At 40.4% G+C, this 24,992-nt stretch overlaps 2 protein-coding genes across 10 annotated transcripts in view; one reads left to right on the top strand and one right to left on the bottom strand.

Moving 5' to 3' along the window:
• The window catches only part of LONP2 (lon peptidase 2, peroxisomal), a 36,889-nt gene extending 17,665 nt beyond the window's left edge, over positions 1-19,224 (top strand). Inside the window, exons 11-15 of one of the 2 annotated variants that reach the window (XM_027647088.1) lie at positions 639-772; positions 9,941-10,083; positions 14,283-14,490; positions 15,639-15,829; positions 17,636-19,224. In XM_027647088.1, coding sequence (XP_027502889.1) covers positions 639-772; positions 9,941-10,083; positions 14,283-14,490; positions 15,639-15,829; positions 17,636-17,857 — 898 coding nt within the window. In that variant the 3' untranslated portion in view covers positions 17,858-19,224. Of the gene's footprint in view, positions 1-638; positions 773-9,940; positions 10,084-14,282; positions 14,543-15,638; positions 15,830-17,635 lie in introns of those variants that run through there. The other variant, XM_027647089.1, reaches the window with a different exon arrangement.
• Positions 19,225-20,414: 1,190 nt separating this feature from the next.
• SIAH1 (siah E3 ubiquitin protein ligase 1) overlaps positions 20,415-24,992 on the bottom strand; it is a 66,534-nt gene continuing 61,956 nt past the window's right edge. For 7 of the 8 annotated variants that reach the window (XM_027647094.1, XM_027647091.1, XM_027647095.1 and 4 more), the window contains one exon: positions 20,415-23,865. In XM_027647094.1, the coding sequence (XP_027502895.1) occupies positions 23,015-23,863 (849 nt within the window). In that variant the 5' untranslated portion in view covers positions 23,864-23,865 and the 3' untranslated portion in view covers positions 20,415-23,014. Of the gene's footprint in view, positions 23,868-24,992 lie in introns of all 8 variants that reach the window. The other variant, XM_027647092.1, reaches the window with a different exon arrangement.

The raw sequence follows: 24,992 nt of genomic DNA, 5'->3' as shown, positions 1-24,992 counted from the left end.
CACATTCGTTTAAAATTTGGAATTAGGTTAAACAAATTGAAATGTGGGTTTTAAAGTAGCTTGTATTCATTAGAACTTTTTTTGTTGGATGTGAGAACACATACATTGATCAGAACATCTTTTGAACTTGAAACTAACTCATTTTCAATGGAAAAAGGATCAAGATTCAGTGAATTCAAGTATTCTGTGACCAGTAACAACATTTTGGCTGCTTTGTTTAGTGTTATTGTCTGGTGCTTGTTTTTAATTTACAGACTATAAGAAAATATTCTTTTACAGTCAGTTCCTCAACTTTCAGTAAAGTTCAAAGTTTTAAAATAGTTCTTCCTTTTAATTTTTATGCATCTAAGAAGAGCTCAGTGCTATTGAAACATTGTTTATAATTTCATGGAGGTTTAACACCAGGTGTCTTCTTCCCACTCAGTAGTTTCTTTCTCTACAATTCTATCAGCAACCACAATTATTTGGATAAAAACAAATGACTTTTTTTTTTTCTTGTTTGTTAGATTAGTCCAAGGTTTCGCTGCCTTTCACGCCTCATTTTATTTGGATGTGTTTTTAATAAGAAAGTGTGTTTGCATTGCAGAGAACTCTCTTACAGAGAGCAGCCAGCAGTAAGCCAGTTGTGTCTCCCCCAGGTACACCAGGGAGGCAGGAGTGCGGGCTCTGGATCGGAAGCTGGGAGCCATTTGCAGGGCAGTGGCAGTGAAAGTGGCAGAGGGACAGCACAAAGAGGCAAAGCCAGATCGTGCTGAAGTGGGGGAAGGAGAAGGTGTGTATCTTTTGCATGATTTATTAAAAAGGGAACTTCTAATGTAGTCACTAGGAAGCTAATTTACCAACTTTTCCTCCTTTTTTTGGTGCTTCTTTAAGGGCTGTTTTCAAAAGCATTGAGGATAGTGTGACATTATTCTTGTGCATGGTTCAAGTAGTGCTGAATTGTGACTCGGGGCATAATTTCAGCCTGCCAAGTTGGTAATTGAGAAATACAATGGATCTGTTTGATATCTTAGGGATGCAGTTATGATTTGTGTATATTTTTGCTTTTTTATGCAAATCTTCCACTTATTTTCTTGAATAAAAAACTAAGTTAAACTTAGTTATTTTATTTAAAGAGGTTCTTTAACTGTGCTGTGCATGCTCTACTGGCTCAGAACTCAATCCCATTATTTTGTACTCTGAAATAATTGTCTGCTTGAAGAGCTTTGAAATTAGGAAGGTTTAGAGGCTCTTTTTATGTGCCTTTTAGGACTGCACTTATTTGAACCCGTGGAGCTTTGGTAACTTTTCAACATCAGTAAGTCTGTTGTTGTTTCCCATGTATACAGTGTTTTATCATTCCCAGTCATCCAACAGACTGAATGAAAACTAAACATAAAATTCTCAAACAGTACAAATACCCAGGTCACTGTTCCACCAGAAAAGGCAGAGCCCTTTCTCGTGTTGAGATAGAAGGGGGGAAGGGAGAAGTCAGGCCCATAATCCAGTTCATGTGCAACACACAGCTGGTGACTGCTCCATTTTTCATCCCCACTCGAGTGTTCTCTTTAATAAATGAACATCCACACTGTGTCTGGTGAGAGATACCATGGAGAGTGTAGATGGTGGTGCTGTTGTTCAGCCAGTTGCTGGTGGAGGATGTCACCGTGCACAGCAGTTTTCTGTTGGAGCTTCAGAGTGTTCATTGAGCACTGGGTGTCTGCAGGAGCCCTCAGCATAAGGTAAAATGTGAAACATGAAAGGACAAAATCCAAACCTGAAGTTGGACTTCTGAAATGTGGGTAGCCCTTAGTCTAATAAAACCTAGCAAGCAGGGTATGGGGTGCTTCATTTCTCTTTTAAGGACTGAAATGAGTTCAGGTGACACTTTCAGACAAGAAGTCCTTCCAGTCTGTTGGAGAACAATTGTGTGTCAGAGGATCCTGGAAAGCCAAAACTGCAGAATAGCTGATTACTTTTGCTCCAGGATATTCACAAACTTAAAATACTAAACAGGACCCCCCCTCTTGGTGGGATGTTGTGAAATACTTTCCAATTATTTGATGTGGAAAAAACCTATAGGTTCCAACATCTGTACAGCTGGAAGAGTTCTGATCTGGATTAGAGGAGGACAAATAAGGAGACTCATTATCTATTCCTTTCAGAAAAGGCAGTGTATGGGTCTGAATGGTGCACACCCCTTTTAGAGAGTAAATCCCAGGGGAGGAAATATAATCAATATTTGTACAAGCAGTGGTATTAGAGGGGTATTTGAAGAAGAGTTTTACCCACAGTAAAAACTTCAGTAATCTCTCTCTGAAAATCTGTTTCTTGATGGTCTGTCAGCTTTACCTTGTCTTTTTTTCCTAGCTCAGTATTTCCCTTCTGAAAATTGAATCTTTTTTTACCTTTTTGAGTTTTCTGAGGTCATCACAGTGTCTGTGGAAGCTGTAATACCAAAAGATTGATTTTTGGCCGTGTTTGGTTAAGCGGATTCAGCTCAGAATGTTTGGCTTAATAACAGTGAACTCTCACAGTAGCAGTGGCTCTGAATGTGTGAATGATCCTGTAGTTTAAATAATTTCACCTACATTAAAAGAAGAGCTTTTAAGATGTATTTATTAATGCTTTCCATTTATATTATGTGCACCTTCTCTCCTCTGTGATGGACTGTTCTGAAGACAAACACTGAGTTTGTCGATGCTTCTGGGATACCTGGATGTGCCCTTGAACCCGAACACTGAGCCTTTGTGCTGTGGTGGCCAGGCTTGCAAGCACCATCAGGGTCTTTGCTACTTCACTTTTTTGATAGCAGTTCTGACAAGTCATATTTTTAAAGTATTTCTTTGTATTGAAGGGCAGCTGTGTCTAAAATGTGCTTCAAAGTTTTAATGCAATTGCTGAATAAAAAGAAATGTCATTCTGTTCTTCAGGCCTTCTGATAAAATAAATGAAAGGTAGGTTCAGAGCACAACTCATGGTACTCTAAGAAGAAACACTTTATTATTAAGGCAAATAACAAAAAGGAACTGTATTAGACATCTCAATCCGGCCAGAGAGGTATTTACCATGTTAAAATTAGCACTGTACTTGCAACTTAGGTATTTACACTCTTAAAATTATACACTGTTAAAGTTAGTACTGGACTTGCAACTTACCGAGGCTAAATGAAAATAGCAATCTAAGTGCTTCAGAAGAGGGCAAAATGTTAGTGCTTCTGGTTGACAAAGAGTTTGGAGTAAGCCCAGAAGAAATGAGCTGTGAAGAGCTGCCTTTGTATTTCTGGTGTGGAAACTGTTGGTAAGAAAAAGCTGGTATTTAATAAAAGGGAGTCTGAGGGACAGGTGGCTCTATCGTTTAACTGTGGTGTATTATGAAGACTTGTATAGAATGGTGCAGTCTGCAAAGTGTGTTTTGTTCTGTACTAATAACGTGCTTATACCCTGCTGTATTTTTAACAGACTCTGTCACTTGCTGGGAGTATATGACAGTAGGATCCTTTTAAAAATATTTTTGTTTAGTTTTCATTCTATCTGTTGGAAACAACCAAGTATTCAGAACAAAGCTTGTAAATATCTCCAAATACTTGCAAGTAGATGCAAATAGTGGGATTTGTAGCCTAAATTTATTTTTTTTGGCATTTTTTTCTCCTGTTGATTAGCAGACGTTTGTGCAGTTGTGCATCTTGATGATGAATTTTTATTTCGTATAATGAATGACTCTGGAAGAATAGTTAATCAAGTTGTTGTCTCTTAATAGCTTCATTTAGAAGTATTTCTTGAATTTTTTTTCCTCTAGAAGAAGACCTGTAATTCATTTTTGCTTTACACATTTGTCAGGTACTGATGTAGGATTGAGACTACAGTTAGTGCATTGATATGTCCTGAGCTGGGACTAGGAGAGGGCAAGCTCCAGCCTTGCCTTGCTTGCTAAAGCATAATTTGTGTCTGGTTCATAGCATATCCAAATAGTACCATGGTGCCTGTTGTGCTTATTTAGCTGAGTGCCTTGTGGCTCGTGGGTTGGAGTAAAAGTTAAAAGGCATTAGGTAGAAGAATCACAAAATTCCCATCATCATACTGATTGTCAGATCATTAACTCCAAGAGGAGCACCTGTTTGCAGGGCTTTGTAAAGATCAGGCTTTTGACATTGATAGCAGGCTCTAAAAATGAAGGGTACCTGCCATAGCAGAGCTGATGCTGGGAGATGCTCTGTCAAGCTGTGTTTAGCACTTCCCAAAAATGCATGACTGAAGCACAGGGGCAGCTTTGTCCTGCCTTCCTGCTCCTTTGACTCCTGAGCTTTGTGAAGTTGGCAAGTGGAGCAGTGTTGGTTTGCCTCAGTCGTTGGGTTTGTACATGAACTTCAGCAAAGGCAAAGGGAGTCATTTTTCAGCCTCTCCAGGGAGTCATCCTTGTGTACAGTAACACCATCTGATATTTCACTGCAACACTATCTAAGATTTATGAGACACTCCTTGAGTCTTTTGACAGTAGACGAAATTCTAGTAGTCACAAAAATATGTGAAACTCTCCTTCCTATTTTAGTGCAAGTGCCTTGAGAATACAGTGCAGCAAACTGTGCACTAAGGCATCATATCATGATACAGCAGTTGAAACCTGGAGTGAAAAATTATTTCTCTAATTCAGACCTGAAAGGAAACTTAGGACAGGTAATATTTAATAACTAAAAGTGGTTAAATGAGGATTCTATTTATGTTGAAACTAAGGCTTTGAAAATACTTAATTATTTCCATAACTCAGTAATAACAGTGCAGTTTGTTCTACTCCTTATGGATGAAACAACAGTTAGTTTTGAATTTAAATGCATGTTTGACTCAAGTAGTCAATGTGAACTGACACGTGAAGTGTCCTCCATCTCTCAACTTGGGCATGGTGCATTTAATCACAAACCACTGTGCATTGTGAGAGGGATTTGCTTGTTTTTAGTGTGTGTGAGGGCCCTAATACAGCTCTGCTGACACCACTGCTCTTGCAAAAAGCGACCTGTTGTATGTTCTAACAAAACCTCAGCCCTTTAAGCCACACACTGTAGCACTGAGAAAGTAGGGTATGAAATCTGGTGAGCATCAATCCCACGGTGGTGGAGCTGCAGATACTGCAGTCTGAGCCCAGCTCTGCTGGCCTTACTAAGCTCTGCAGTCTGCAATATGAGGCTCTTTCTAAAGACTGCTTGGACTGACCTTCCCATTGCAGGCAAAAGGGCATAAATGTTATGAAAAGTTTGGGTTTATGTACAAACAATTTTTTTCCCATGATTTCCATGTTAATTTATCTAGGCATTCCTGCATGAACACCCCAAATTCAAGTGCTTCAAGTAAATGTTGTTAGTCGAGATCACAATTGTTGGAATGCAGTTATTGTATGAGAAGAGACCTTTTCTGATCCTGTGGGGAAAAATACACAGAGCATTAAATTTAGGTGTATAAGTAAGTTTTAGAGGATTGGGGTCCCAGGAAGGTGCTCCCTTCCTAAAGAAAATCGGGTGGAAGTAGTGCTTCCCAAAAATATGGTGAACAAGGTTTAAGTTGGACATTGGAATGTTGCTTTTAGGACACAGTTTCATGTTATGCCTGGCTTTGAACGTGAGCCATTGTCAGCAAGAGCAATCCTGTCCTTTCCTACCTGAGTGCAGTTTTGGGGAGTTTGTTAGTTTGGAGGGGCTGAAAGAATCCTGGCTCTGTAGGTTGTGTGCTGAAGCATCTGCTGATAGGTCAGATGAGAAAGAAAGAACATGTTATTTTCCCTTTAATTGCCCTCAAGCTTGAAACCTTTTCTGTCATTCTGATGTTCTTTCTCATTCCTCTTCATAGCAATTCAGCAAATCAGAATGTGTTACCTTAAAAACCGCTCTAAAATGTTAGGCTGTTATTATAATTGTTCTCTCTTGGTCAGTAAGTATGGCTAGAAATCTTTGGGTTTGAGACTTATGTGTTGCTGGTGCTTAATTTAATTATATTTTATGACAAGATGAGAAATTGCTACATGTGAAGGAGGTTTTAGACTCTTGCATTCTCTCATTTCCATTACACCTGTAGCAGTCTTAAATTTTTAAGTCTTTGTGCCATGGAATTCCTAATAGTTCACTGTATGTTTTCTTAGGAGTCCATTTTCTTACAAATCCAGTATTTACATGTGAGATTTTGTTTTATTTTGGAACTTGCAAAGGCAGATTCCTGAGGGACGTTGTTGTGATCTTTGAGTAGCTGCGGATTCTGCTGGGAAAATTTGACAGTAATTCTCTTTTTTTGGTTGGTTGTTGTTTGAACGTTTTTTTTTGTTACTTTGGGAAAGCTCTATGTTGGTTTGTTACTGTTTATTTTTAGTTTTTACAATTTTTAGATGTTGAAACAGCACCATACTGCTTTTGCTTAAGCAGTCATGTAATAGCAGATCAGCAGGTGGTTCCTCTAGTGCAGTTTAGAGCTGTGTTTAAGGGCACTTCTTTGACTTTTTAGCTTATTTTTCCAACTTACTTTAAAATGTAAGATGATTAAGCTTGTTCTGTTTCTGGAAACTTGAATTTAGCTGTCTTGGTTTAGATAAATGTGTCATTTAACTTGTGCTGTGGTTTATGGCTGTGTGTAGGTAGGGAACATGCATTTGTCATTGTTAATGGAAATCCTAATTGCTTGTGTCTTTATGGATTCTTCAGGGTCAGCACTTGGTCAAAGATGATAAAACAAGATGGTTTTTTCCTTCAAAGAAAATATTAGTGTTTGTAGTTATATTTTGGGACATCACTGTATGCTTTTATATAAAAGTAGATAATGTCAGAGTTCAGGTTAATATTTTTAATAAAATTTTGAAGTTTGTTATTGTTACAGATTATAAAATGGGATCTACTAATTGGATTAGATAAACTCAGAATTTCTGATTCTTTTATAGGGCAGGTGGCCTCAAATTCCCTACTGGTTTGTTTATGGGAACTCTGTCTCTTCAGCTGCATATGCAGAGTTAGGTGAAACAAGAACAGCTGTGTTTGTTAGACAGTAAAATCTTGGTATAGAACAAAACCAGCTGTTTTTAAACTTAATTTTATTGTGAAATATGAATTGTATATCAGATTACTCAGGTTTCAAAGATCTGTGGTGTTGAAATGGCAGTCTGAGTTGCAAGAATAGCAGGCAGGGTTACGTTTCCTAGGCTTGTTAGTATTTATGTCTATGATTTTATTATGTACAAAAATAGTGGTTTAACAAAAATATAGAGACATGCTGGAACAACAGGAGAGCCATCTGACTAAGGCAGTGTTTACAGTAAAGGAGTGGGATTTATGCACGGAGCAACGGGTTGTACAATGGAAAGATTAGTGGATGTTGGATAATAGCTCTTACATTTGAGTCCTGAATGAAAGCTGAGTTGCTGCTGTTCTGGTAATAGTCATGTCAAATGTTTTCCTTCATACTGTATTAAGGCATTAGTGAGAATTGCACTGCTACAGAATTAGCTGTAAAAAGGCCTTCATAAATCAAGATTAAAAACAGGATAGTTTGTATCTTGTGAAAGGAGGCATTCTGGTTCATCCATTCTGAGACTTACTTTTGCAGCCCTGAACACCTCTTCATGTTATAGTAAATGGATTAGATCAGTGATTTGTGCTTTTCTGTAGTTGTTTAAACTCTGGGATCTTCAATTATTGTGCATGCATTAATGTGTGAAGGAAGATGGTTTATTCCTTTGAAGAAGGAAGAAACCAAAATTTTCTTTTCAAACTTAAATGTAAGAGAATTCAAAGAAATGAAGCAATCCATATTTGGGTAACTTCCCAAAATATGATGCAGGAGTCTGGAAGCTTGGTATATATTTCTGTGTAATACAGACTATGGTTTAAATATGTATTAGGCCTATGTGTTTGGGGTGGGAAGAAATATCTTCACAATGTGCAGGATTCTTTTCTCAGTGGCAGGGAGGCTCTGCTGTGAAACTGCCACAGAACCTTAGAAACATCTGGATTATCCAAATATTTTTCATCTCTCTGTGTTTCACTAAAATATTGCTTCGGGCTCTTGGGAAAATGGTAATGAGCCTTTTGCATCTGGATCAAATTCCTTGGGGAAATGACTCCCTGCTTGCATTCTCCCTCTGTGTCCAGTAAGTGCACAGTGTGCACCTCCTGAGTTCTTGAGCTCAGTCATGCAAACAACAGGCTGTGCAGGCTGAGTCTGAGACCAGGCTGGGGTGTGAGACTTTGATATTTACTTGGTTCCCACTGCAGTTCCTTTTTGTACAGAAAACACATTTGTAGAGAAAAGAGAAATTTTAAGGCAGTTTTACTAAGAAAACAGTTGTATAGGTAGGAAATACAATTGTGCTATAAATGAAGGAAGGGAAGAGCCCACTTCTGAAGCCATAACTATTGCTTTAATTATGTGGTCCCTTCTAGATGACACTTGAGTATATTGCATTCAAAAGTCTCCAGCTACATATTTATAAGGGGTTTATATTATACCCTTCCTGAAGAGTATATCATACCTGGAGGTGTTTCTTAAAAAAAAGACCTTTGAGGAATATTTTGCTGCTACTGGTTACTGGTCAGGATACCTTAGGAGTATCTCATCCAACAAAGCCAAGACCAGAGCCCTGTGTAAGTATAGTATTTCAAGACAAAAGCCACAGATGAAGCTGTTACACTGAAATGGTTTGAGGTTTCTCCACTGAACATGGGCTGTATGTGCTGTGTTCTGAACTGGCTGTTGAAGCAACAGGAGGTGGCAGTTCTGTGAGTTAAGAGCCTGGTTGAGTGGAAGGTGTCCCTGCCTATGGGGGCTTGGACTGGATGATCTTTAAAGGCCCCTTCCCACCCAAACCATGCCATGATTGAGTAAAGCCATAGAAGTTGTAAGAGACTAAATGCACTGTGAGAGGTGTAATGTCAGAATATGTGCTGTACAGGCTGTGCTGAAGGTGGGCACTGCTGTGTTGGGGCAGTGATTCCCTGGACAGCCTGGAAGGAGGTGGCACACTGGGGCTGGATGAATCGTAGGCTCCTGGGGGAGCTGGTTTCTGTGTGGTCTACACATGGCAGCTTCTTCTGTTGAGGGTGTGTGTGAGAGGAGTGGGATGTGGAGGGAAGAAGGAGAGTCTCAGAGCAGTAAGTTAAGCTGTCCTTGTTGGACACTGTGAAAGGAAATGTTCCTGGATGTCATGCAGATGGGCCGGTGGTAAATAGTGGAAAAGTAATGTAAATCTGGACCAAATGCTCCTGCTTTACATGGCAGAACTTAATTCTGAGTGTCAAACAGTAAGCATTTGAATCCTTGCTGAAAGAGAGCATAGAGAGCACAGTTGTAAATGTCTGTAAAAAGAACACAGTAGTTACTGAACTTTGAGCATTTCCACATTCAGCTCCATATTCTGTATTACACGACATTGCTCCTTATGGAAGAAATTCTTCTGAAGGTGGTGAGGCCCTGGCACAGGTTGCCCTGAGAAGCTGTGGCTGCCCCAGCCCTGGGAGTGCTCAAGGCCAGGTTGGACGGGGCTTGGAGCAACCTGATGTGGTGGACGGTGCCCCTGCCCATGGCAGGGTTTTGGAATTAGATGATCTTTAATGTCCCTTGCAGCCCAAACCATTCTGATTGTATGAAATACTGTTTCTATGCAGAAATCTGGTGAAAAGTGCAAAGTCCTAAATGAACTTTAATGTGTTTTGCAATTTGAATTAGTTTAAAATGTATTTAAGCAGATGAGTTGCATCTCTGTCAGTGTTCTAGATTTAATATTTTTGTTGATGAACAGTTAGAACATATTTAGGCTTAATAATTAAATGTGATGCCATATTACTGTAACAAGATTTTGGTGAAAGATGGTTTAAGCACATTTTAATGAATTTTCTAAGCATTTCTTCAAATATTTTATTTTTCTCTGTCATGATTTTTTAAAATTCCTCTGTCGAGAAACACTGTTACAAATCCTAAATCAGATTTTCTTCTCTTAGATTGCAAAGAGCATGTCACAGAAGATGCAAAACCAGAATCCATCAGTGACACAGCTGACCTGGCTCTGCCACCTGAAATGCCGATTTTAATTGATTTCCACGCTTTAAAAGATATCCTGGGGCCACCCATGTATGAAATGGAGGTAACATCCTCATTTGTTTCTGCTTGACTGTTGTTTCTGGCTGGTTTGATTAGTTGTGTATTTTATTGCTATTGACTGAGTTTATACAATATTAACTTCTTTAAAATGTGTCAGTAACAGAACTGTTTTTTCACCTAAAGAAGTTTTTGTTTTCTTTTAACTCATGGTACATAAATAACCTAATGCCATGACTTTCTGTTAGCAGAGATGCCTGGAGCTATTCTGTGCTTAAGAATGTGGTGGTGTTTTTTCAGTTTATAACAAGTTTGCTTTTGTTTGGGGGATGTTTGGTGGTCTTGGGAAAGAAGCCAAAAGTAGAACCCAGGAATCCTGTCTCTGCAGCAGCTATGTTAAGGACTGTCCCACATACCTCCTTAAAGCCAGTCAGCATTTTTGGGTATTAAAGCCACTTCAGTTTGCACCAGAAGTTCTCAGACATTCTTTAGGTTAATGCCACTCTTAGCTATTAAAATGTTTTATGATCAGTCAGGCACCTCCAGCTCTGTTCCTCAGTAGGCATATTTCAGAATTTTTTCTCTCCCCCATCTGTGCATTCCTCCATTCTATGGAAATGCCATCAGGTAAAGGAATTTGTTAGTTTGGGATTCTCTTTTCACCATTTCCATTGCAGTTATTCTCTGCCTTAGTTCAGGCCCAGGTGAAGTGACTGAGTGTCAGTGATGTGACAGGAAACTTCTTCTGATGAAACACTGAATTTTTCTGTCTTTATTGTGGAGAAAAGGTCAGTAAAGCAGTAAGTTATGGAGAAAATAGAACAGAAGGGAAAACTTCCATGAGAGACAAACTTCTGAGAACTTTCCTCTTAGAATTCTTTTCTCTTAGATCAGAGGCCCAGACTCCAGTGGGATTTGGAGAACAAGAAGGGGACAAGATGTGCAGGGGAAAACAAGTGCTTGTTAAGGAATGAGTCAGTTTTTAGAACTGAACTGAGGTTTTGGGATACAAAGGTTTTATCATGGAAGAGATTCTTAAGGAAGAGACAGAAATGAGGAAACTTTGCAAATGAGTTGCAAGCACAGCTCCTGTCTCTGGCAGGCCTTTCAGACTGGCTGCTGGTGGTTTTTCTGGTGTGTAAGTCTGCAGAGTGTGTTTCCTCTCCATATTTGGCCTTAAAGCTTCAACTTTGACCTGCATTTTGCCATTTCTCAGTCGCTGAAACAAAGCCACTGTGTGAGTACCTGGATGACACTGAGCAAATAGAACTGAAAACATGACACGACTTAATTGATCTGTTGTCCTTTAGGGAATACCCGAACACAAGGGAATAATCTTTCACCTTTTCAGTGCTTTGCTTGTCTGTTTTCTGCACGGCTCTCCCAGCAGAAAGACATGACAGAATATTCAGCTCATACTTGTAGGATTAATTCATTTATCACAAATAAATAATCTTATATGTCACCCTACAGAACAAATGTTGGAATAAATCACATAGTGAGGCTTTGAAAGAATAATCTTGACAGTTTAAAGTGTAAAAGATTTAATGAAATGTTTCAGCACTGCACGCTTTTGGGGGAAAGGATTTATAACACATCCAGTGTGTTTATAATGAACTATTTATATTTTTGGCTTGGATTTTATATTTTTTTTTTTTTTTAGCTCAGGTAACAAAACATTACTGGCACCACAGGAAGGCCCGTCAGGATTAGTTTATATCCTCATAATGGGAGTGAAGTTGAAGGGACAGAAGCTGTAGGTCAGTGAAATTGCCTGTTCTAGGAAAAGAAAGTGCAGATGCCATAAAATAATGGCTCTGTTTCGTGGGACGTGCACACTTCTAATTAAAGAACAAGGGAGGTTCTTTTAGAAGCAAAACCTGGACAAAGGACAGGTTTAGATGGACATTTTTATCAAAGAGCTATCAGTCTTGTGGTGATATTTCTGGGAAACCCTCCTCCCTCAAAGGGCAGCTGCTGTTAATGTGCTTTGCCAGCAGTGATTTGCCAGGAAATGAATCGGAAGAGGAGACTGGAAAAAGGTTGATACAGTCAGGTTGGGAGAACCTGTGGAAGGATAACAAAGATGCTCAAGGCCAGCAAGTAACTGAACTGGTTCTCATCATGCCATTGTGAATCAATGATTAAATAGCTTTTTGTCCATTACACTGACTTACAAAGCAACTCCACAAGTGCAGACGTCTCTTGTCCTTTATCTTGGAACAACTGTAAATGTTTTAAAATAAATGACTGTGCTAAATGTTAAGGCTTTAGTTCTGCAGTGTCCAGGCAGCTAAAATGTATCTGATGGTATGTTTAGATTACAGCTACATCACAGCTGGGTTGGTCTCATCTACAAAAATTTTCAAAACCCAAGACTTAAAGTCAGTAAAATCATCTTTATCATCTGACAGATGTGACTAGTCCTCAGCTGATTCTGGAGGTCATTTTTAATTGAAGTTGTTCTAAAAAGTGTGAGAAAAGATTTCTTCTAATATAAATTCATCTGGCTTTTGGTGACAAGAAATGATTCAGAAGTGCCAAGAGTGACTGAGTCTTGTGGAGCTCACTGTAACACTCCCCAGGTGTTTAATGAAATATAACATACTTTCATCTCTGTATTGTGTGGTTGTGTGTCTGTGTGTGTTTAGGGATTTTCAGAGATCTTTTCTGCAGACAGATATCAAACTGCCAGGGCATTTTCCATATGTTTGCCTGTCAACAGGCCTCAGGTAGGGCTCAGCTGAGGAGGTCACAGTAGGGGTAGTCCAGTCTCTACTAGGACAGCAGGAGAGGTTGCTTGGCCTCTGAAGCTGCCACTTGAAAGGTCATTAACACCTACTACACATCTAGTTTCTGGTACCAGATCTCAAATTACTTGTGAATGTAGGACATTCCTACCTAGTCTGAGGATACAGGAGGGAGGTGATGTGTCCTTAGAACCATTTGTTTTTTGAACTGTTGTCACATTTGCTATGTTCTGCCCCTGAACTCTCAAACAGTGGAGTCAGTCTTTAAGCTGTTCCTAATTGATACACAGAGTCCAGTCCAAAAAAACTGAAAGAAAAACCCCAAACCAACAAACCTTGTTCATGGCTGCTTTGGGGTTGGAGAGGGTTTGGACAACAGCTGATTTTGTTCATTACATCTGAAATGTTTGAAACCACAGTGGGCTGCCAAAATATGTGATTGTCTCAAGTGCAAAGGAGAATACTCCAGCGTTGGTGGATTTTAGTGTGAGCAGGATGAACTGACTTTGTTAACCTGAGTTACTAAGATAATCAGAGTAAATAGCTCCAACTAATAAAATTCAGGGAATGAATATAGAAACTAATGTTAGCGAAAGTGAAAATGCTTGATGAACTATTTTGATACCATAGAAATGAAACAATATTATGTAAAATTTTAAATACTAGAAAAAACCACAGCCATTTTAGCTAAATTGTGCTAATAAAGGCAAATGGCATGATGTTGTTCCAAATGCACAGATAACCAAGAGCCACAGGAGAAGGGTTGTGTGGCTTCCTTTGCTTTAGCACGATACAAGTGTAGTTACTGACTCCCCTGGCTGTCAGCTGGATCCAGGGCTGTCTCACTGGCCTCTGCTCCTTGGCTCTCCTGTCTCTTGTGTGGGGCAGAGCTTGCTTAACTGCTTGTAATTCCTAACGGGAATTAGAATTTCAATTAGGATGGCAAATCTTGTCAGATTTGCCATCCTCTTTCTTACCTGTCCTGCAGCACATTCATTTCCCCTTAGTCACATTTCCCCTTAGTTGTTTATAAATGTTTGCAGTGAACAACATCAGTGTGTTTGTCTGAGTTCAGGCACTGCCAACCACCTTAAACACTGGAGAGCAAAACTGTCTTTTTCACATGGGTAACAGCCAGGGCAAATATACCTCTAGCAGATGGGTTAAGTCACATAAACATTCAATCAGGATTGACTAAATACTTGAAGTCCCTTGAAGGGAAAGATTCTTGTGCTTTTGGGGGCAGGGAAGGTTCCAAGAACGATACACCCAGATGTTTGCCATTGCCTTAAGCTAAGCTGCCACATACAGCTCCAGTCCTGTAATTAGTGTTTACACATATCCAGAATTACTGCTGCATTAAATGGTAAAATAAGAGATCAGACACTTGCCTTAACTTTTGTGTTTTAATGGGTACAGCAAGTATTGAATAGTTTTTGCAGTAGATTTTTTATGACTGTTTCCTAAACCGTTTCCTGTGTTTTCTTTCCCTCAGGTGTCCGAACGCCTGAGCCAGCCAGGAGTAGCCATAGGCTTGGCTTGGACTCCCCTGGGAGGGGAGATCATGTTTGTGGAAGCGAGTCGCATGGATGGGGAGGGGCAGCTCACCCTGACGGGGCAGCTCGGGGACGTCATGAAGGAGTCGGCACATCTGGCCATCAGCTGGCTGAGGAGCAACGCCAAGAGATACCAGCTCACCAATGGTGTGTGGGGCTCTGTGCCACAGGGCTGCAGGGCAAGGATTAATACTGCAGGGAAATTCAGGGTCCTAAAACTTGGTGGTTGTTAGAAATTCAGCAGATTGTAGCATTGCTGAGTAACGGGGGGAGTTACTTGTACTCGCTGTGGAAACCTGTTAAGTGTTGCCATAACACAGAAAGTTTTCCAGCCATCAGTGATACAGTGAAGGTGCAGTCAGCTCCAGAGTTCCTTTGTGTAGTTCTTTCCTGGTTCCTGTGAAGGGGGTGTTGGTGGCACACAGGTCAGTGTGGGCAGAACAGGAGTTGTCACTGCAGGCTCTCCCACCATGGCCAGTCTCTCCCTGCAGCAGCCTGGCAGGCTGGGACAGCCTCAGTGCCAAGGTGCTTCTCCTGAGTGGTGCCAGACTCTGCCTCTTACTCATTCTTACACTTGAGCTTTCCAGCAGTACTTTTATGATGTACATAGATATGGAAGTCTGTAGTTTTTATCTAAAATGAAGACACAGATTCTGTTAAAAGTATGGTTTTGTAGTCTAAGTTTTAATATTTTGAGAATGTTGGGTTTGTATGGTAGCTGTTGAACTGCAGTGCAATAGGACTCTAGACAAGAACATTTTAACTCTGTTTTTTTGTTTGAACCTCCCAGGAGCTGTGGAAATGTGCTTTCTAGCATTTCTGCTGAATAGGCAAATAATTGTCCAGTATTTGTCATTATGTCTGGAAGCTTAGATAGGTTAAAAACCAAAATGGAATTAATGTATGAAATGCTCTAGGCATTACCTGTGGGTTCCTGTGGAGTGCTGATTCTGTGGTATATTCTCTGAAAATTGACATTTATGGTCTGGGACATAAAATTTCTATGTATCTACAGTAATCCCTACTCTGAATTTGCCAACACATGCAAATGCTGAGCTTACTGGTTAATGTGTTACAGTTTTCTTCTAGGAATCTGGATGCAGGAAAGCTCATTGGGTTCTCTTTTTGTTGTTTTTTTTTTCTGGGGTGTCTGCAACGTTGTGTTGGTTTTTACAGCCTACTGTTAAAAAAATAGTGCCAAGGCTTTTAATTCTTGGTGGGCTTTCAGAATAAAGACTGGGAACAAAATGGGTTTAGATTTTTAACATTGAAACGGTTCTTTTTTTTTCCTTAAGCTTCTGGAAGTTTTGATCTCCTTGACAACACTGACATCCATCTGCACTTCCCAGCTGGAGCTGTCACAAAAGATGGACCATCTGCTGGTGTTACCATAGTAACCTGTCTTGCTTCACTCTTCAGTGGGCGGCTGGTGTGCTCAGATGTAGCCATGACAGGAGAAATTACACTGAGAGGCCTTGTTCTTCCAGTAAGCATCATTTGAGAAAAGAGCTAAGCTGTATTAATTCTCCCTATTCTGGATATAAAATCTGTTTATAGGCACTTAGAAAAGCAGGGTCTTGCTGGATCATTCCTTAGCAGCAATCCAGTCTCTTCTGGTGCAGTTGGGAGGCTGATGGAAGCCAGCCTGCTGCAGTACTGTCCCACTCCTCCCTCTGCTTTGCTTTTCAAGATAAAGCCAGCCTTGATGTGGTTTTTGTGGAAAACACATTAAAATGTCTAGTTAGAAAGGAAACTTAGAAATCTTAAAATTCAAGATGGGTCCAAAATGGGTATTGCAATTTCTAAACACGCTCCCTCAAACTATCAGTACAGAACTATCTTTGGTTTCTTTGAAAAGTTGTTCCTTAAATCTCTCACAGTAACTGTGTGTAAGTAACTCTTGAAACCATCCTCCATACACCTATTTTTAGATTTTTCTTAAATGTTGTTCCTTGTGTAGAGCTCAGCCAAAAGGTGTTTCCATAAAGCTTTTTATGGAAAATAAAGCATGAGGGCAAAGGAAAGTTTTCAAACAAATAAAGTGTCAGTGGAGCCTGGTGCAAGTGATTAAGCAAAAATAGGAGTTATCATCCCATACCAAATGATGGAGAGGAGGAGGAGGATGAAGTAGGAAAACAGAGGCAGCATTTTGTGTCCTGCAGAGGAGAGTAAAGCAGGGGTGCCAGGGGGAGGTAGCAGAGGAGGAGGATCTCTGGAGTTTGTTCTGAGGACAGCGAGCTTGACAGGACGGGCTGTGGTTCAGGGTTCTCCTGGGCCCTGCATTAACTGGTGAAAGGTGCCCGAGCTCCCCAGAGTGTCTTCACCAGGGAGTGACCACACTTTGCCTGCTGTTAAAGGTGGGTGCAAAGATCAGGTACCTGTAAATGTTAAACCAGATTTACCTTCTTCCTGAACGTTGTCTGGGATCTTGCCGTTGTCAGTCACTGAATTCCTCCGAGCAGCTGCCCCTGCTGCTGCCCCAAGTGTGTGCTGGGTGTGCAGCACCTCCACAGCAGTGGCATCACCCTGGGGATTATGGCTCCTCCTACCTTGCTTGTATTACAGCCCTTTGTGCTATAATACAAGGCTTTGCTCTCCTGTAAATATTGTAGAATTACAAGTTTCTTCTGTAAGATGGTCTTTAATTAGGATTAGAAGAGAGTTCAGGGGAAGAAGCTACAGCTGTGATTCGAAGCAAAAACTAATTTAACCCCCCTTTTTACATCTCATTACCAACTCAGCCAGGTGGCTCAATGGAGCAGTGCCTGTTGTTGTAGCACAAAGCATCTCTCTAGTCTTGGAGCTCAGGTTTGCATTTCTGTGCATTTTCTGTTGTACAACTCAAGTTATTTGTGTGACAGTGCTTCCTTAGGACTTTTTTCCCTCTAAATCTAACACTGCCTTTTTCTGAAAAGCCTGCTGTTCTAATGCAGGATTTCAGCACACCATATAAAAATGGAGTGAAGGCCACCTTAGTTAAAAAAAATTCCTGAAAAGTAATGACTTTTCCACTATTGGTACTCTTCTACCTGCACTTAATTTTTCCCTTGTTATTAACTGTTACAGAAAGAATACTACAGCATATTAACATATTTCCCTCATTAAGCACATAATGAGCTACAAATGTGGCTGCATTTTTAATTGCTTTCTTAACTTACTGGGGGAGGCAGAACCTTTAATCAGAATTTAACTCCTGATGTGATGTTACAATAATTCCAGTATTAGATGAGCGTTGCTGTTTTTATATATATATATATATATTTTATATATTTTTGCTTCTTCTCCTTACTAGGTTGGGGGAATTAAAGACAAAGTCCTGGCAGCACACCGAGCTGGCCTGAAGAGAATTATCATTCCTCAGAGGAACGAGAAGGATCTGGAGGAGATCGCGGCGCACGTGCGGCAGGACCTGACGTTCGTGCCGGCCACCTGCCTCGAGCAGGTCCTGAACGCCGCCTTCGAGGGGGGCTTTGCAGTGAAGCCCAGAGTGGAGCATCTGAACAGTAAACTTTAAGCAGCCAGGCTGAGGTTCCTGCTGTATCAGATTCCATGGCTTGTGATCTCTTCCAGCTCCCTACATGTGTCAGGTGTAATTAGCAGTTAAACTGGACTGTTAAGTGGGGGTGTAAATGCAATCAAAAGGAAAATGTTGCTGCAGCAGTTCACAAGCTGAAACCACGTCTTAAGGGCTTTCGCTGCTTTTTATCAGCAAAGAATCTTGAAAAAAATACTCATTTCCTGATAAGAGTCAAGCATGAGAAAATTGAAGCTGTTGAGAAAGAATTCCTTGGCGTATCTGGAATGTGTGTATGGACGTGGCAGCAGCTGGTCCCATCCTCAGAGAGGTCACACCCACAAAGAGGCAATAATGTGCAATTCTGAGAGAGCTGTATTTGCAACAAAGGCAGCACGAGAGGCTCAGAGATGGGCTTGTGACAAAAAGCAAAACTGATTTAGCAGGAGAGCTTACTTATTTAGAGAATAATATTTGTAATAATAACAATAATGTGCTAAGGAGCAGTAGCATCGGGAAAAATAAGGGTTTTGAAATCTAAAAAACATGCTTAAGGGATTTGAACAGAAGCACTATGGTCTAAATTAAGTTAGTAAGTTCTTTCAGCACTTGGTTCTAGTTTATAGCAAGGTCACTGCAGACATCATTTGTCAAACCCCAACACAGGAAGCAATGCCAGAACTGAAATGTAGGAATTGCTGTGTAAGAAGGGCAGTAACACACGAGTTCATGTGTCCTTCCAGCAGCACAGGGGGTGGAGCAAACCTGAAGCCCTGATAAAAAACCTGGTAACATTTTGGAGGGACAGAGTATGAGTCCTTTATTCTTACTGATACAAACAGACTTGATTCTGGGCTGCCTGTGTTTGGAGGTGAGCCTGTGGAAATTAAATCCACTTAAACAATGCCGAGAAAATACTGAATCATTAAAGTGCATTCAGTACTGCACACTGTGAATAATTTATGGTTCAAGAAGTCTGTCAGACAGTCTCCCCTCTCAGTTGATAGCTTTGTCTCTTCTCTTGAACCTCAGGGAAAACTACACTTCAGTGTGTGAGCTGGGCCTTTGGCATTGTTTATACCAGTCAACCCCTGAGCAAACCTCCCATGTTGTTACATTCTCTTGTTCATTGGTTCTGAAACAAGCTCCAGTGTGCTCAGGAAACACAAACTGTACCAGTGACAACAGCCTGTTCTAGAAGCAGCCTATAAATCAAAAGAGTTTGCTTTGCTTTCGTTTCCATAGATAACAAAAGCTGATTTATCTGGAACATAATAGCACTGATAGTAATATTCAGTGGGAATTTCTGCACCTGTTTACAGAAGATTTCACAGAAGACTTAATCTAATAAAATTATAAAAATAAAACCCCCTTTTGTGTCACTGTTTTAAGAGCTCTACTCTTAAGTCAGTCACCAGACCATGGGCAACACACAGAGTCTCAGAACCTGTTCTGCCTTACAAGAAACTTGCAGGCACAAAGTGCAGATAAACAACACCCTGGGTAAAACCCCAGGCCAGTGTGGTCACGAGTGTGCTGCTGCTTTGCTTCTGATCAAACCAGGAGGGAAAGATCCTTAACTAAACCCAGCTCCAATAACAATCCTGCACTGTTGGCACTGGTGGCAGCACAGACATGCACAGAATTCCAGCACAGTTTGTTTCTACATGTGGAAAACAAACCTGCATTTTTTTTAAAAATAGTAAGGACTATAAAAAAAGAAGTTTCCACCACAGCAGAACAGGGAGTTGCTCCCCAGAAAAGTTAAGCAATGATTTTCTGCCTGACACACCACTCCCATATTAAGTCTTGTCCCACACCTAAAGAGGGAGTGGGTCTATGGCCACTCTGAAGAGGAGGCCAGGCACTTACTGCCTGTTTGCTGTTCCTGCTGGCAGAGCTCACATGGGTTTTATTTTGTTGATTTTTTTTTTTTTAAACAAAACTTCTGCATTACCCCCTGTAGCAGACACTACAGACACTCTGGAAGGTGCTAAGAATAACCCTCCATGCAGCAGCAAAGCATTTCTGAAGTAATTTCAATGCACTGGGGATTCTGCTTTACAGCTGACAGTTAAATGGACCTGATATTAAACATGGCCCTTGGAAGAATACCCTGAAATAGCCAAAGCTTATCAGAGGAGAAAAAAAAAAGCAGTGATAGCTCCTTTCCTCTGTCCACACTATGAATTGCTACAGAGAGTAAGTATCCCACTAGTGCATTCCTGCTTTAATCACAGTAGCTTTGGAAAGATTCTGGATAAAACAACAGGACAGGCAGCAATACAAAACTGTTCACCTGCTTTAATTTTAAAGCACTACTGCAAACAAGAACTAGCAGGAACTGTCACAACAGAACCCGAATATTTACATCCACATTTGTCAAACATTTTAAGGCTTTCTTTTTAAAGGGCAATGAAAACCACAGAGGTAGTGCAAGCAGACAAATGCAAGGTCTACTGCATTTCATCTTTTAGAGACAAATCTGAATACGCTTTCCCAATACAGCAAAGTAAAACAGCACTTTCTAAAATAAATAGCTAATGTTAAGACAATGCCAGGCTTTAATACACCATTTATTTTAGATAAGGTAGTAAACTGTACAGATTTCTAATATGTTTTCTTTTTTTCATATATAACAGTGTAGTTGACTTACCAGATCCTCACACTCTTTAGAGGAGATCCACTGAATTAGGCTCCTGATACTTTTGAGGATCTGGGCCTAAGTGTAATTTCTGTAATCATTCCATCTGATGATGGGCATTGAGCATTTTATACAGATTTATTTTTAAACACCACATGGTACTATTTTACATTACAGTAAGTCAGCATACAGTAGTTATGCTATAGCATTTGTCATCTGTAAGACATGAACCAACCTGTCTGACCACACCAGTCAGCTCCTGGAGCTCATTGCAAATGCCACTCTTGAAGTCCCCTTCAGAAGTACAGTCTTGACCTTCGGGCCATCCCAGCCTAGATAAACTCACTGCAGATCAGCACAACAAGGTTCTCAGAGTCACAGTTCTCCTGGGGACACAACCCAAGCTGAACCCCTCCAGACACAGTGCCCAGCCCTACACACCTGTGCCTGCAGAGCCCCGGCCTCTCCCAGGGCACGTGTCAGGCTGGAGGGAACACTCGGGTTCTCCCCTGCCCTCCCTAACAAAAGCAGAGCTGGAGGCAGCTCAGCTGGCAGGAGGACATCAGTCCAGCCAGCCAGGCACCAGGGGACCTGTGGCCTCCTCTAAAAGGTCTGAAGTATTTAGCCAAAAGTCTGTTAAAGACCAGAAGACAAAACAGAGGTAAATGTGACAAGCTTATTTAGGTGAGAATAATTACTGAATTTAGAAAACTGCAAACAGTTGTATATTCAAAAGAAGAAAAAAAAGCTAGATTGCAGGACTTTGGAAGCACTTATCTACTGTCACAAGGTACCAGTACATCTTTTAAATTACATCTGTGCACAGGTCAAACAGCCTAAGTATCAAATTTTGAGAGTGAAACTTTTACTACATGAAGCCAACTATTTCTGTAGTACTTTAATAATCCAACCCAATGGATTTTATGTTCCTTACCTGTGGAACTACTTACCTCTTCATGCATCAAAATAATAACGAGTTGTCTTAACAGATCAACTTCTCATAAGAAAGTTAAGACAGTGCACAGTAAATAAACCATATTTTAATGTGTTACAAAAGTACTGATAGCCAGACTACCTCCCCACGGGACGTCTGCTAGACTAGGTTTGACAAAGATTTCTTTCCAACAGCTTGAGATGAAGCAGCTTTTCCCCTTTTCTGTCTGTCTCTGTTCTGTAACACAAATGCCACTTAGAGCCGTGGTTAAGGTTTTCACCTACAGGCAGTCTGCAAAAAGCCCAACATCCTTCCAGAGCCTTTAGGGCTGGTGAAACACCTGCAAGAGATTCCTCTGTGCTGTCATGTGTATCATGTCACCAGAACGATATACAAACGTCACTTCAGACAGTTGCTTTAGTAACAACCAAAAGACACGAAAACAAGAAACTGAGCAAGAGCATCAATGTGTCAAACTTTGAGCTAAAGCAAAAAGCAGAAGTTGGCTGTGTTTTCTTTAATTTGCCAGGTATTCTTTTAATGACAAATATAAAAAGACTGAAAACATCTCACTGCCTGCCTTTTTTTTTTTTTTAAACAAATGGTCTGCTTTTATAATTACAAATACTGTGTAATACAATACCTTCTTTGTATTGCAAACCAACAAATACAAGGATGCAATCAAGTTTCTAAGCATCTCTAAATTTGAAATGTGAATTATTTTTTTTTAATTCAGAAAATTCTTAATAATTGTTCATTTTTGTTAGAAGATAACTCAAAGTACAACAACATCTAGGCCTGTTTTTAAAGGAGCTGTCTTTCCTGACACATCTTTGAACATAAGCACTCCTTTCGAGTTCAGTACATTCACAAATAGCTCAATTAAGAACAGTATCACCAATGAATTGACTACTGGAAAGAGACAAAATTTACCAAACATACAGAAATATAAGTTTTACCATAGCAATTATGCATATCAAAAGATGACACCTGTAATTAATTTTAAAAAGATACAAAAAAGAGAAAAACCTGAATTACAGAAAAGAAAGTCATATTTATTTAATGAAAAACTAGAAGTTAATAAAAATTAGCAAATACACAAAAAATATACACAAACAGCAGCAATACTATGTAGTGACTTACAAAGAGGGGGTGGGAGGAGGAGGGGAAGCAGTGGCCAGAGACCAGACCGCTCAACATGGCTTGTCAGTCAAAGGGGGAGGAAAAAAACACAAACAAAAACACGAAACAGTATCCTTTTCAACAGTACAATCAATCTACAAACAAGTTTTTAGAATTATTTTACAACATTTCCTGTAGAATCAATTCTTAATACAAAAGATGCCCATTTTGGGTGTATATATATTTTCAGTGGTTTACTGTTGACTTATTTTAAATATATTAGTTACTACATGCAACTGCTTCCTGTAATTTAACAGCCTTTCCTTTTATTTACCTTCATTTATGCCTACCCTCCATCTACCAAATAATTTGTCTGACAGTCAAAGATGGTTACCCTAGTTTCTGCTAAATTAAATGCAAGGTTTAAACACTGGCCTGAAGAGGTTTGATTGCCGTTTCAGCACATGGATATAGTTACGTTGATGCCTAAATTGCCGTTTTCTGCAAAGAGCTGTGCAATGCTGGTGTCAAAGACTAGGCAGTCACTATTCATAATGGCTGTTGCAATTCCCTCATGGATGGACCGAGGAGTTGCTTCCCAAGTCAATCGCCGCCTATGCCCGTTTAGCTCGAGTCGATAAGCAAAGTTTTCTGCTTGCTTGCGTGTTCCTATCAGCTGTACAATTGCAAAGAACTGCTGGTGACCATCATATTTCTCCTGTTTCTCCAACACTAACATGAAATGGAAGCCAAAACAAGACTGCATCATAACCCAGTCAACAGCACCAGGAAGATTAATGTCCGTAGCCAGGAACACTATATCTTCTCCCTGCAGTGTTGTAATTGACTTGTGTTGATGCATCAGGTGCGGCATCACGGCATCCAGGGAGCCTTGCCATTTACATGAAGCACCGGGACACGGACAGGAATAAGGCCTAAACTCACACAGCTCCTCGTGGTCTGCTTTTTCCGTGTGTGGCAAAGTTATCTCGCATCCGGAAGAGGCGTATTTACATGGGAATAGTACAGAGTTGGCAACTTTCTCCATAGCCAGGTTACGGATGGAGCCCAGCGGGCCTCGGCAGGTTGGACAGCACGTAAGTTTGGGGCGACAGTTGCTACAAACCAGGTGGCCACTCTGACACTGCAGGATGGGTGGCAGCACATAGTCAAAGCACACGGGACACTCAAAGAGACTGGCCAAGTCATTGTTGGAAGCTGTGGTGCCCGTCAGCGCGGGCACCCGCTGCGATGGCGTGCACTTGGAGGTACCCGTGGGGAGTGCTGTGGCAGTCTGACGGCTCATGTCTGCAACAGAAGGGAGAAAAGAATTAATATCTAACCACCTTGTATTTTCCTCTGCACACAGAATTTCTTCACTTACAAAGAAGTTTCAAGAGAAAAGACAGAAATAAAAGCAAAAAAACCCCCACATAACGCAAACTGTATTACATGAGTATGTTACCTGCAAAAGATCAGTTGTGCACACTTGATGCAGACACTTGCATGACATGGGAATCTAACAAGTGAAGAAGTTCTATTAAGTGCTCTGCAGTGGAATTTATCTATTGAAAGCTACAAGGGAGATAAGTAAAGATATGCTAAAAATAAGTTTGTTGTTGGTTTGCTTCTTTTAATACGGCATTTATGAACTGCTTCACCCAGATCACTTGTGTGTAACAACTCGGAGCACTATGGACCAATTCTAAGGCTGGATTTTAAGCTGTTGTGTATGACAAACTGGCTATCTTTAATGAAAAAAAAATTATTTTCTGGACATGGCCTTCTCAGTAATCATATTTACTGTACAACTGCTTTTAAAAAAGTTGAAAAACACTAACAATGAAAAGCACAGCTCACACAGTTACTACCCTGCCTTTTTCCCAGGATAGGACAGTGACTCTTCGTTTTCAAGACTCTGTTACTGGGCCCACATCTTCTAAAGCACATCCACTGCTTCAGATTCCTGAACTAAACCACTTGTGAGGATACCAGAAAAGAAAAACAAAGCAATTATTTTCTTGAATTTACCAAGTAAGACAAGAAATAAAAAAGATTAAATCTGAGAGTTAATTTTACCATGTAAGTAACTCAAACACTTGCAGTCCCTTGAAAAGGCCCTGTTAACAAAGTCTTACATTCAGTGGAGCTCCCACTGAAGTTTTTCTTTCCGCTGTCCCCACACAGAGGTGACAAAGGTCTGACAGCTGTCTGACCAAACAGCCTGCTTGAGCATTCCTACAGATGTGGTACAAGTACCATATTTGTTAACATGTTGTGGATGCAACCCCTAACTCTCCTCCTCCTTGTGCACGAGGAATTACTAGTGCTACCCGAGAAAATAAACGCAGTTCTGAAAAAATAAACATTACCTTTGTAGGTTAAGGACAGTTAGGCAAAACGCTACTCAAAGTTGGCCTCTGTTCCACAGTACA

Source organism: Corapipo altera, unplaced genomic scaffold (assembly GCF_003945725.1).
Source record: "Corapipo altera isolate COAL_440 unplaced genomic scaffold, ASM394572v1 62, whole genome shotgun sequence".
Taxonomy (NCBI): domain Eukaryota; kingdom Metazoa; phylum Chordata; class Aves; order Passeriformes; family Pipridae; genus Corapipo; species Corapipo altera.
Note: the sequence above shows the minus strand (reverse complement) of the source record. Positions and strands in the feature narration are given on the sequence as shown.